This window comes from Lepus europaeus, chromosome 18 (assembly GCF_033115175.1).
Source record: "Lepus europaeus isolate LE1 chromosome 18, mLepTim1.pri, whole genome shotgun sequence".
NCBI classification, from domain to species: Eukaryota; Metazoa; Chordata; class Mammalia; order Lagomorpha; family Leporidae; genus Lepus; species Lepus europaeus.
The window spans coordinates 45,069,721-45,083,151 of record NC_084844.1 but is presented as its reverse complement, the minus strand read 5'-3'; the positions used below and the strand labels follow the sequence as shown (position 1 = coordinate 45,083,151).

At 45.0% G+C, this 13,431-nt stretch overlaps 1 protein-coding gene across 1 annotated transcript in view; it reads right to left on the bottom strand.

Moving 5' to 3' along the window:
- The window catches only part of NSRP1 (nuclear speckle splicing regulatory protein 1), a 65,966-nt gene extending 53,013 nt beyond the window's left edge, over positions 1-12,953 (bottom strand). Inside the window, exons 1-2 of the mRNA XM_062175231.1 lie at positions 12,892-12,953; positions 11,662-11,755 (exon numbers count right to left, since the gene is read on the bottom strand). Coding sequence (XP_062031215.1) covers positions 11,662-11,755; positions 12,892-12,911 — 114 coding nt within the window. The 5' untranslated portion in view covers positions 12,912-12,953. The remainder of the gene's footprint in view (positions 1-11,661; positions 11,756-12,891) is intronic.
- Between the last annotated feature and the right edge of the window lie 478 nt (positions 12,954-13,431).

Here is a 13,431-nt window from a genome sequence, read left to right as displayed (position 1 = left end):
CTCTGTTTCTCTGTAACTCTATCTTTCAAATAAATAAATAAATCTTTTCTTTAAAAAAGAGAAATTGATTAAAACCATTAAAGTAACTCAGGAGAGAAGAAGAATGGGAGATGGCTAACAATAGGAGTGAAATAGAGTGGATGACTTGGAAAAAAATGGAATAAACGTTAATGTGATAGCAAAACCACTCACACACTTATTATTTGACAGTAGCCATCAGAATCTGCTTTCTTACTCATGAGTTAAAAACTCCCTTTCTAGGGAGCCAGTGCTGTGGCACAGCAGGTTAATCCACAGCCTGCAGTACAGGCACCCCATATGGGCACTGGTAAGTCCTGACTGCTCCACTTCTAATCCATTTCCCAGTTAATGTACCTGGGAAAGCAACGGAAGATGGCCCAAGTCCCTGGGCCCTGTACCAACATGGGAGACCCAGAGGATGCTCCTGGCTCCAGCCTGGCATAACCTTGGCTGTTGCAGTCATTTGGGGAGTGAACTAGGAAGATCTCTGTCTCTCCTCTCTCTCTGTAACTCTACCTTTCAAATAAGTAAACAAATATTTTTTTTTTAAAATTCCTTCTCCTGCCATCTCTCCCACCATTGCACAAGACAATAATAATTTCTAATTATTTCTGACAATTTTAAAAAACAGGAACCATTTAATAATTAAAAGCACTAGACTATCACATTCCCACTTTTAAAGTGACTCTGAACACAAGCACAGAATCAAACAGGATTCATGTGTTAGGGCCCCCTCTACTGGACCACTGGAGAGAAAGCTTGATCTTAAAATTTGAGATTTAATGTCTCCTAGTGAATTGCTGACAACAATGACAGCTTTGCTTCATAGCAGCTCCTCTCCAAGTATATCAAATGCTCTTTCCAAGAGTGGAACTATAAAATACATTTAACAAAGCACTCAGTTTTATTGTTGCCTAAATTGTTGATTAGTTTTTCAAAAAAGATTTTAATAGAAATTATTTAGTGTTAAATATATATTCAACCTTCACAAATGTTTAAATAAACTACTAAGAAATATACTTCTGGAGATAGGGCTCCACTCTTTAGCATACGAACATCCACTAGTCCCAACACCATTTGTTGAAAAGCCTAGTTTCCATAAATTGTCTCCTCGACTCCCACTGTATACCACATGCAAAAATTAATTCAAAATGGGCCAAAGACCTAAATTTAAGAGCTAAAGCTATTAAAATTTACTAAAAGAAATAAGTATAAATATTTGTGACCTTGGAATAGGTTATTTTCTTAGTATGACACCAAAGCACTAGCAATCAAAGGGGAAAAAAGGACTCTTTCAAAACTGTACTAACTCTGTGCTTCAAAGTCATTATTAAAAAACTGAAAAGACAACTCAGAGAATGGGACAATGTATCTACAAATCATATATTTAATTAGGTACTTGTATTCAGAATATACAAAGAATTCTATAACATAATAAAATGATACAGCTGGTTTTGTGGTGTAGCAGGTAAAGCCACACCTGCAACACCAGCACCCCACATGGGTGGCCAGTTCAAGTCCTGGCTGCTCCACTTCTGATCCAGCTCCCTGCTAATGTGCTTAGGAAAGCAGCAGAGGATGGCATAAGCGCTTGAACCCCTGAACCCATGCGGGACACCCAGAAGAAGTTTCTGATTATTGGCTTTGGCCTACATCAGCCACAACTGTTGAGACCATTCGGGGAGTGAACCAGTGGTTGGAGATCGATACACCCCCCTCCCCCCCATATATATATATATATATATATATATATATATCTTTCTCTCTGTGTGTAACTCTTTTAAAGCTAGTAAGTGCTGGAGAGGATTTAAAATGTTGGAATCCTCGCATGCTACTGATGGGAATGCAAAATGATAAAGCCACTTTGGAGAAGAGTCTGGCAGTTCCTCAAAAGGTAAAACTAACAAAGGTAAAACATAAAAGTTATTGTATGAACCAGCAATTCCACTCCTAGGTGTACAGGCCTATGGAAATGAAAACATGTCTACACAAAAACCTATATACAAATGTTCACAGCAGCATTATTTATAATAACCAGATACTGAAGACAACACAAATGCCCACCAGTGATCAATGGGTAAATAAAATGTGGCATATACACAAATGGAACATTATTCTGTAATAAGAAGTTAAATATTGATACGTATTACAACCTTGAATATTACACTAAGTCAAAGGCCATCTACTACATGATTCCCGTTACAGGAAATGTCCAGAACAGGCAAATCCATGAAACACACAAAGTAGATTTGTGGTTGCCTGGGTTTAAGATGAACAGAATAGGGAATAAGTATTAATGGGTACAGGTTTCTATCTGGGTTACAAAAACATTATAAAATTAGATGACAGGTGCAAAACTCTTAAAAAGCCAGTTAAACTGTACTCTTTAAAAGGGTGAGTATACACTATGTGAATTATGTCTCAATTTTTTTTAATAGGGAGACAATGACCAAAAAAAATCTTGCAGCTGGCATTAGGTTAAGCTGTTGCTTGTGACCAGCACCATCCCATGCCAGAAGAGTGCTGGTTCAAGTAGGCATCCTATCCAGCACCCTGCTAATGCGCCTGGGAAAGCAGTAGAAAATGGCCTAACTGCCTGGAAAGCAGTGGATGGGCAAGTGCTTGGGCCCCTGCACGCACATGAGAGACCCAGAAGAAGCTCCTGGCTCCAGATCAGCACAGCTCTGGCTGTTGTGGCCCTGTTGGGGAATGAACCAGTGGTTGGAAGACCTCTCTCTCTCTCTACCTCTGCCAGGAAAGGAAAAAGGAAAAGGAAAGGAAAGGACCTAACTGCTTGGGTACCTGCACCCACATGGGAGACCCGGAAGAAGCTACTGGCTTCAGCCTGGCCCAGCCCCTGGGTGTTGCAGCCATTTTGGGAGGGAACCAGTAGATGCAATAACCTTCTTTGTCCATCTCTCCCTTTCTCTGTAATTCTGCCTTTCAAATAAGTAAGTATGTTTTAAAAAAAAAAAAAAATACTGCTTGGGACACCTTTATTCCATTTTGGACAGAATGCCTGTTTTCAAGTACTGGTTTGACTTCCAATACTAGCTTTTGACTAACGTCCACCCTGCGAGGCAGCAGGTGATGGCTCAATGATTTATCTGAGTACTTGCTACCCACATGTGAAACCCAGACTGATTTCTTGACTCCTGGCTTTGGCCTGGCCCACTCCCAGCAACCACAGTCATTGGGGGAGTGAACCAGCAAATGGAAGATCCATTTCTTTCTCTCTCTCTTTCAAATAAATATAATAATCAATCAATCTGGGCTGGCACTGTGGCATAACGGGTAAAGCTGCTGCCTGCAGTATCAGCATTCCATGTGGGCGCTGGTTCAAGATCCAGCTGCTCCACTTCCAATCCAGCTCTCTGCTATGGCCAGGGAAAGCAGAAGATGGCCCATGTCCTTAGGCCCCTGTACCCGCGTGGGAGAATGGGAAGAAGCTCCTGGCTCCTGGCTTTGGATCAGCACAGCTCTGGCTATTGCATCCATCTGGGGAGTGAACCAGTGGATGGAAGACCTCCCTCTTTCTTCCTCTCTCCGCCTCTCTGTAACTCTGCGTTTTAAATAAATCTTTAAAAATCAATCTCTCTATATATATATTAAAGATTTATCTATTTATTTGAAAGTCAGAGTTACACAAAGAGAAGGAGAGGCAGAGAGGTCTTCCATCTGCTGGTTCACTCCCCAGCTGACAGCAATGGCTGGAGCTGGAAGCCAGAGCCAGGAACCAGGAGCTTTCTCCAGACCTTCCCACGAGGGTGCACGGGCCCAAGGACTTGGGCCGTCTTCTACTGCTTTCCCAAGCCATAGCAGAGAGCTGGGTCAGAAGAGGAGCAGTCGGGAATAGAACCAGCACCCATATGGGATGCTGGCACCACAGGCAGTGGCTTTACCCGTAATGCCACAGCACCGGCCCAACAATCAATATATTTTTAAAAGCTGTAAATAAATATCAAAATATATTTGTTTCTACACCATACTGTAAAATGTGGAGATTATGTATCAAATCTCTTCCCTTTCCTCCTTTACTAACCTTCTTAGCTATTCAGAAGAGAAATTTTTAGAGTAAATATTGAGTTATCACTCTCCTACTTACTCAGCTTGACTGCCAGATTCTGTTTCTCTGTAACTCATATGTGCCCATTTATTCCCATTGACTTCACCTCAGTTAAGGTCTTCATCTCTCACCTGAACTGCTACAGAGGACTCTAACAGACACCTTGATCCTCACCTCTCATTTCACCCTGTTTGTGCTTTACAATTCAAGTTACTTTCCCAGGACAAAAGTGTGACCATATCACTGAAGCACTCAAAAGCTACTCACAAATACAAACTACTACAATCTACTACTTTTCCCTGAACATCCTTTCCAGCCACATCATTCCATAAAGTTGCCTTGTGTTTTTATGCCACTCCATTTCTTGCTGTTCTCTTTCAGTGGAAATTATCTCCAACATTATTTTTACCCATTTAAACCTAAACCAGGGTCTGGTGCTGTGGCACAACGGGTTAAAGCCATGGCCTGAAGCGCCGGCATCCCTTATGGGAGCCGGTTCCAGTCCCAGTTGCTTCTCTTCCGTCCAGCTCTCTGCTGTGGCCTGGGAAAGCTTGGGCCCCTGCATCCACGTGAGAGACCTGGAAGAAGTTCCTGGCTCCTGGCTTTAGACTGGTACAGCTCCGGCTGTTGCGGCCATCTGGGGAGTAAACTAGCAGATAGAAGACCTCTTTCTCTCTGTCTCTATATCTCTAACTCTTTCAAATAAATAAATCTTTTAAAAAAAAAAAAAAAAAAAAAAAAAACCTAAACCAACCTTGAATGCTGTGTAAATGCCTATTCATTAATATTTTCTAACTCCATTTTTAAAAAGATTTAATCATTTATTTATTTGAAAGTCAGAGTTACACAGAGAGAGGAGAGGCAGAGAGAGAGAAAAAGAGAAAGAGCTTCCATCCAATGGTTCACTCCCCAATTGGCCGCAAAGGCCAGAGAGGAAGTGGAGCAGCCAGGACTCGAACCAGTGCCCACATGGGATGCTTCAGGCCAGGGCGCCACTGCACCATAGCGCCGGCCCCTTCTAACTTTATTATTAAAATAAAGTGGGTGGGGACGGCATTGTGGCTCAGTAGGTTAATCCTCTGTCTGCAGTGCCGCATCTCATATGGGTTTTGGTTCTAGTCCCAGCTGCTCCTCTTCCAATTCAGCTCTCTGCTACAGCCCAAGAAAGCAGTAGAAGATGGCTCAAGTGCTTGGGGCCCTGCACCCACATGAGAAACCAGAAAGAAGCTCCTGGCTCCTGGCTTTAGATCAGTGCAGCTACAGCCATTGCAGCCATTTGGAGAGTGAACCAGTGGAAGAAAGACCTTTCTCTCTTTCTCTTTCTCTTCCTCTCACTGTAACTCTACCTCTCAAAAAAAAAAAAGAAAAATGAAATCTTAAAAACGAAACAAAAAACCAAAGTGGGAACAGCGTTGAGGAGCAGGGCCAGGCCAATTTCAGGAGCTTGAAACTCCAATCTAACTTTTCTTTTCTTTTTTTTTTTTTTTTGACAGGCAGAGTGGACAGTGAGAGAGAGAAAGGTCTTCCTTTTGCCACTGGTTCACCCTCCAATGGCCACCACGGCCAGCGCGCTGTGGCCAGTGCACCACGCTGATCCGAAGGCAGGAGCCAAGTGCTTCTCCTGGTTTCTCATGGGGTGCAGGGCCCCAAGCACTTGGGCCACCCTCCACTGCACTCCCAGGCCACAGCAGAGAGCTGGCCTGGAAGAGGGACAACCGGGACAGAATCCGGCACCCTGACCGGGACTAGAACCTGGTGTGCCGGCGCCACAAGGCGGAGGATTAGCCTATTGAGCCGCGGTGCTGGCCCTCCAATCTAACTTTTCTACATGGGTTGCAAGGGGCCCAACTGTTGCTTTCCCAGGTTCATTAACAGGGAGCTGGATAACAGTCAGGACTTGAACTGGCGCTTGTCCATGGGATGCCAATCGACCCCCAACCCTTCCACTTTCAATCCATTTCTCTGCTAATGTGCCTGGGAAAGCAACAGATGATGGTCCAAGTTCTTGGGACTCTGTGGGAGACCAGGATGGAGTTCCTGGGTTCTGGCTTCAGCCTGGCCCAGACTTGGCTGTTGTGGACATTTAGGGAGTGAACCAACAGGTCGAAGATGGAAGATCTCTCTGTTGCTCTATCTTTCCAATAAAATATATATATAAAAAATCTTACGCAAAAAACAAGGCAAGACAGAAGAATGGAAAAAATATAGATTTAGGGGTTAGAGTGGCCTATGTTCACATCCCAATCTTGCAACTTAGTACTACCATGGCAAATTAACCGAGGAAATTATAAACAACTTGTCAATAAAATGAAAATTGTAAGAACCTATTAGAGGCTGGCGCCGCGGCTCAATAGGCTAATCCTCCGCCTGCGGCGCCGGCACACCGGGTTCTAGTCCCGGTCGGGGCGCTGGATTCTGTCCCGGTTGCCCCTCTTCCAGGCCAGCTCTCTGCTATGGCCCGGGAGTGCAGTGGAGGATGGCCCAGGTCCTTGGGCCCTGCACCCGCATGGGAGACCAGGAGAAGCACCTGGCTCCTGGCTTCGGATCAGCGCGATGCGCCTGCCGCGGCGGCCATTGGAGGGTGAACCAGCGGCAAAAAGGAAGACCTTTCTCTCTGTCTCTCTCTCTCTCCCTGTCCACTCTGCCTGTCAAAAAATTAAAAAAAAAAAAAAAAGAACCTATTAATCATGAAGATCAAATAGAGTACAACAGGCACAAGGAATGTTCAGAAAGGTTTCCTTTTCAATTCTCAATCTGCTTTACATTAATGTTTACATGTCTGTCTTCCCCACTAAACTATAAATTGGTTGAAAGCAACATTGTCTAGTTGTTTCTTAACTCATCATGGGGTTATGTCTGTCTAAACCTATCAGGCTAAGCTGAAAATATCTTTAAGTCAAGAATGTATTCTGTAAAAGAAATAATTAAGAGTGAAGAGACGGCCGGCGCCGTGGCTCAACAGGCTAATCCTCCGCCTTGCGGCGCCGGCACACCGGGTTCTAGTCCCGGTCGGGGCACCGATCCTGTCCCGGTTGCCCCTCTTCCAGGCCAGCTCTCTGCTGTGGCCAGGGAGTGCAGTGGAGGATGGCCCAAGTGCTTGGGCTCTGCACCCCATGGGAGACCAGGAGAAGCACCTGCCTCCTGCCATCGGAACAGCGCGGTGCGCCGGCCGCAGCGCGCTACCACGGCGGCCATTGGAGGGTGAACCAACGGCAAAAGGAAGACCTTTCTCTCTGTCTCTCTCTCTCACTGTCCACTCTGCCTGTCAAAAATAAAAATAAATAAATAAATAAATAAAAAGGTCAGGTATATAAAAAGGATAAACCTCTCATTTTCTCTGCACATCTGAGCTATAATACAGCCTGCATTAGAGTTTTTAAGAATAAAAAAAAAAAAAAGAGTGAAGAGACAACATATAGAATGAAGGAAATATTTGTCAACTATATATCTTGTAAGAGATGTTAATCCAGAATATGTAAAGGACTCAACTCAATTTAAAAAAAACAATATGACAGGGGCCGGCACTGTGGCTTAGTGGATAAAGCCGCTGCCTGCAGTGCTGGCATCCCATATAGGCACTTGTTCGAGTCCCGGCTAATCCACTTCTGATTTGGCTCTCTGCTATGGCCTGGGAAAGCAGCAGAATGGCCCAAGTCCTTGGGCCCCTGCACCCATGTGGGAGACCTGGAAGAAACTCCTGGCTCCTGGCTTTGGATCATCGCAGCTCTGGCCATTGTGGCTAACCGGGGAGTGAACCAGTAGATGAAGGACCTATCTCTCTCCCTCTCTCTCTGCCTCTCTTCGCTCTGTGTAACTCTTTCAAAAATAAATAAATAAATAAATCTTTAAAAAAATATATGATTAGGAATGGGGAATAAACTTAAATACACATTTCTCAAAAAACATGTAAGTGGCCGGCGCCATGGCTCATTTGGCTAATCCTCCACCTGTGGCACTGGCACCCCAGGTTCTAGTCTCAGTTAGGGAGCCAGGTACTAGTCCCGATAGCTCCTCTTCCAGTCCAGCTCTCTGCTGGGCCTGGGAGGGCAGCGGAGGATGGCCCAAGTGCTTGGGTCCCTGTACCAGCATGGGAGACCGGGAGGAAGTACCCGGCTCCTGGCTTCAGATCAGCACAGCACCGGCTGTAGCGGCCATTAGGGGAGTGAACCAACAGAAGGAAGACCTTTCTCTCTGTCTATAACTCTCTCTCTGTCTCTCTCTCTATCTAACTCTGCCTGGCAAAAAAATCAAACTGAACAGAATTACCAGTCTAACTACTGAGTATATATTCAAAGGAAATGAAATCAGTATGCCAAAGAGAGATCTGTGCTCCCATGCTTATTGCAGCACCATTCACAATAGCAAAGATAAGGATCAACGTAAGTGTCTAACATATGAATGGATAAAGAAAGTGTGGTATCCTGTGGTATAGATACACAACGGAACACTACTCATGCTGCTGCCCAGTATCATGATGAGATATCGTACCACATCATCTATCACTAGCCCAGGCAAAGATAAAATCCAAAGTAGTTTCACTTTGAAATCACTTCACATCATAAAAAAAAAAAATCTATGGCCGGCGCCGTAGCTTAACAGGCTAATCCTCCGCCTTGTGGCGCCGGCACACTGGGTTCTAGTCCCGGTTGGGGCGCCAGATTCTATCCTGGTTGCCCCTCTTCCAGGCCAGCTCTCTGCTGTGGCCCGGGAGTGCAGTGGAGGATGGCCCAAGTGCTTGGGCCCTGCACCCACATGGGAGACCAGGAGAAGCACCTGGCTCCTGCCTTCGGATCAGCGCGATGTGCCGGCTACAGTGGCCATTGGAGGGTGAACCAACGGCAAAAAGGAAGACCTTTCTCTCTCTCTCTCTCACTATTCACTCTGCCTGTCAAAAATAATTAATTAATTAATTAAAAAAAATTTAAATAAGGAGCCATCTGCCTATGGTCCCCAAAAAACTGTCATAAGGGCACCAGAGAAAAAAATATATAAGCCACAACAACAAAACTGATCAACTCTTAACCTTAAGCAGGTATTAAATATTTACTGATAGAACAACAAAATATTTTGGGAAAGTAATTCCAGGGTTGTAATTAGTAACTTTATCAATATTCTTATTTGAAATTAATCCAGTTAGCTACACAGAAATAGAATTTTCACTGGTAAGCTTGGTTTGTTTCTTATGATTATTCTTAAATTTTATAAAGAGGTAAAAAAAGAAAAATGGATAACTTTAAGTCACACTTTAAGAAAACACCTATTTTAAGAAAAATGTGATCCTGGCCGGCACCATGGCTTAACAGGCTAATCCTCCACCTTGCGGCGCCGGCACACCGGGTTCTAGTCCCGGTTGGGGCGCCGGATTCTATCCCGGTTGCCCCTCTTCCAGGCCAGCTCTCTGCTATGGCCCAGGAAGGCAGTGGAGGATGGCCCAAATCCTTGGGCCCTGCACCCGCATGGGAGACCAGGAGAAGCACCTGGCTCCTGGCTTTGGATCAGCGAGATGCTCCGGCCGCAGCGGCCATTGGAGGGTGAACCAGCGGCAAAAAGGAAGACCTTTCTCTCTCTCTATCCACTCAGCCTGTCAAAAAAAAAAAAAAAAAAAAAAAAGGAAAAAGAAAAATGTGATCCTACAACCAGATTAAATGATATACACATGGTTTCTTTTATACAAAATTCTAGAAAAGCTAAGATTTATCTATGAGTACAGTGATAGAAAGTAAATGAGCAGGGCCGGTGCTGTGGCATAGCAGGTAAAGCCACTGCCTGCAGAGCCATCATCCCATATGGGCACCGGTTTGAGATTCGGCTGCTCCACTTCCGATCCAGCTCTCTGCTATGGCCTGGCAAAGCAGTAGAAGATGGCCCAAGTCCTTGGGCCCCTGCACCCGCCTGGGAAGACCCAGAGGAAGCTCCTGGCATCAGATCAGAGCAGCTCTGGCCATTGTGGCCAATTGGGGAGTGAACCAACCAATGGAAAACCTCTCTCTCTCTCCCTCTCTCTCTGTGTAACTCTTTCAAATAAATAAATATTTTTTAAAAAAAGAAAGTATATGAACAATTATTTTTGTCTGGGGGAGGGCTTAGAAGAACTTTCAGGAGGGAAGGGTTCTACATCTTGATTAGACATACGCATTTGTGAAGTCATCAATCTATACACCCAAAATCTTCAAATTTTACTTTATGTAAATTACATTTCTATTTTTAAAAAGCCATAGAAAGTTTCTTCAAAAGAAGTAAAGAAATATCAAGTATGTTCAATTATTACAGGCTGAGTAACCCTTATCCAAGATGCTTGGGACCAAAAGTTTTGGATTTCAATTTTTTTCATATTTTGGAATACACAAAGAGATATTTTAAGAATAGGACCCAAGATTAAACATAAAATTCATGTATGTTTTATATAGACCTTGCATACACTCTAAAAGTATTTTGTACAATATTTTTAATGTACCTGTGTTTCAACTGTGACCTATCACAGGAGGTCAGATGTGGAATTTTCCACTTGTGAAGTCACATTCATGCTTTGAATTTTGGAGCATTTTGGATTTTTGGATTAGGGATGCTGAACCTGTATATTAGGTAAAAACTTTCGTGAAAGAGAAGCTATTTTTCTGCCAGTGCAAAAGAAGTATCAGATTAACTGGTAGAAGAGTCTTTTAAAAAAAAAAATGTCTGAAGTATTATTGGGTTTGTCTCTGCTATTAACTGTGGTGGATTTTTTTTTTTTTTTTTTTAGATTTATTTATTTATTTGAAAGTCAGAGTTACACAGAGAGAGGAGAGGCAGAGAGAGAGAGAGGTCTTCCATCTGCTGGTTCATTCCCCAGATGGCTGCAGCAGCCACGTCGTGTTGATTGGAAGCCAGGAGCTTCCTCCAGGTCTCCCACAGGGGTGCAGGGGCCACAGCACTTGGGCCTTCTTGTACTGCTTTCCCAGGCCATAGCAGAGAGCTGGACTGGAAGTGGAGCAGCCGGGACTCCAACCAGCGCTCACAAGGGATGCTGGCACTGCAGGTGGTGGCTTTACCTGTTAAGCCATAGTGCCAGTCCCTATGGGTGGATTTCATAGGAAAACATTGTTTTGGCTGCTAAAATAGAAAATTTTCATATCAGATGTTATTATTGTAGCATCATCAATGGTAACTTTATTTACTATCATAACCATAGCTGTGCAACTACATTTAGTTAGAAGCTGAAGAAACAAGCAACAAAGGCAGTCCCCTAAAGCACTGTTAAACCACCATCTTACAGCATGGTTTACAAATCTGAAACTGCTTTGCTAACAAAAATTCCTAAGAAACTGGTGACATATCTAATAGCTCATTATTTAAACCAATAATTTTCTTGCATCAATTTTAGTTCTGTGAAAAGACTACTGCTTCAAAGTAACTGAAGTTCACAGCTTTTCAAAAAAAATGTCTCCGATTATAAAGAAAAACCAGGCGAGCTTCTTTCTTTAAACGTTCCTTTGGTAATTCTATCAATGACACTCCAAAAACACAAAGGCAAAGATATAAACACACACGCTCAATTTTTTTCCAACAATGTGGGAGTAAAACAGAAGTTCCCTTACCTCCTCCTCCTCATCAGAATCATTCCCAAACACTGATGGTTTTTGCAAAACAGGGTGCAACTGTTGTGTTTTCTTTGGCAAAATAAGCCCATACCTGCATTTTTTGTTTGAAACAAAAATTACACCATTATCTTTAAGTGTTATTAAAAACAAAACACCATACATTCACTAGAGAGCTACCGAAGTCAGCACTAGTCACGTGGCCTACGAACACTTAACAAGCTGTTTTCTGATATCTGCTGATCTCAAAATTCAGCATGCCGCAGGATTTTATAATTACTCCAAGTGATTACTTGTGGATGCGGGCCAAATTCATTTTTATCAAGGGAGAGAAGTGAAGAGTTCAGAAATGTTTTAGATGATTGTCAGTAACGTTGTTCTAAAAACACGTTAGTGGAAAGCCCAGTTCACGTTCGCAAAAACATAAAAATTTCTCTGTAGTCTGAAGAGTCGTGAAAATTGTTTTTTTTTTCTACCGTGCACTTACACAACTTTTAAGAAGTCACTAAATAATGTCATCCACAAAAAATAAATAAACGAAGAGACCCCAGTAGGCACAGGGAGCGGGGGGAGGGAGTTCCCAGGTCAGTAAGCTCACTGCTTTGTCTCGGAACACCTGACCCATCCCAGCGAGCCTCAGTCCCAGCTGTGGGGATGCAGGCACGGCGGGACGCCGCATCCCAACCAAGCAAGGGCCACACGCCAAAGAGAAAACCTGAAGGGCGCACGGTCTCTCCCTGCCCTGCGTCAAAGCAGAGCCCACGTGCCTACACGCCTACCCTTCCCTCGGACCTCCTGGCAAGCATTCCTACAAGGAGAAGGGAGGGCGGCCGGCCAGCCCCTGCCCACAGGAGCGGGGCCTCTGAGGCAGGCGGGAGCTGTCTCTTCTCACTGCCCCCGAGCGCATCCGACCGAGGAGAAACTCAAGCGCGGGGTAGGAAGCAAGACTGAGGGGCCTCAGACCGAGCTTTTGGAAAATAGAAAAGTCTCGCTCTCTGCCCCTCAGCCTCACTTCCTTTATTTCCTCCCAAGTTTCTCCCTCAAACTTCGGGCTTCCAGCCGGGGAACCGTACGGGGACGGGGGCGCGGTCCTCGGAAGGCCGCGGACTTTCCCGTCTCTATCCTCGACGACACAGCCCCTTCCTTTCCAGCGCACTGTGACTCCGCGGCCACACACACAGCCGCCGCCGCGGCGTCTCCCCAGCCTGACCCTAACTCCCGAGCACTCACTGCCTGCCCGGAATCGCCATGTTGCTCCGCTGAACGCCGGACGTGGCCGCCGCCGCCGCCGCCGTGACGCTGACGCCGCGCCGTCACGGGAACTCTCGCGCGATTTTGAGCGACCCGGAAGCCGCCGAGCGGCTGGTTCCCGCGGTTGGCTCGTTTCCACGCTGCTGGGAATGGGTTGTTAACGGCTGGCTGTGTGAATCGGTCTGAGAAAGGAATGACCGACTTCCAGGCCAGCGGGTAGCCAAATGTGGTCCTGGGCCCCGCGGTGTCAGCGGCCCCCGCGATATTGTTAGAGTCGCCGGTTCTCGGGCCCCACCCCAGCCGCTGAATCACAACAATCTGAGTTTTAATAACCACCTGGTAATTCTGATATTCAGATTGGAAAAGCGCTACACTAGGCTATTGATTTTTGTTTTTCCCTTTCTCAGGTGTGCAGTGCAAACTCAGCGTAGTTATGTACAAAATGAACATCTAGGTAAAGCCGCCGGCTACCACGCCGGCATCCCATATGGGCGCCCGTTGGAGACCTGGTTGCTCCAC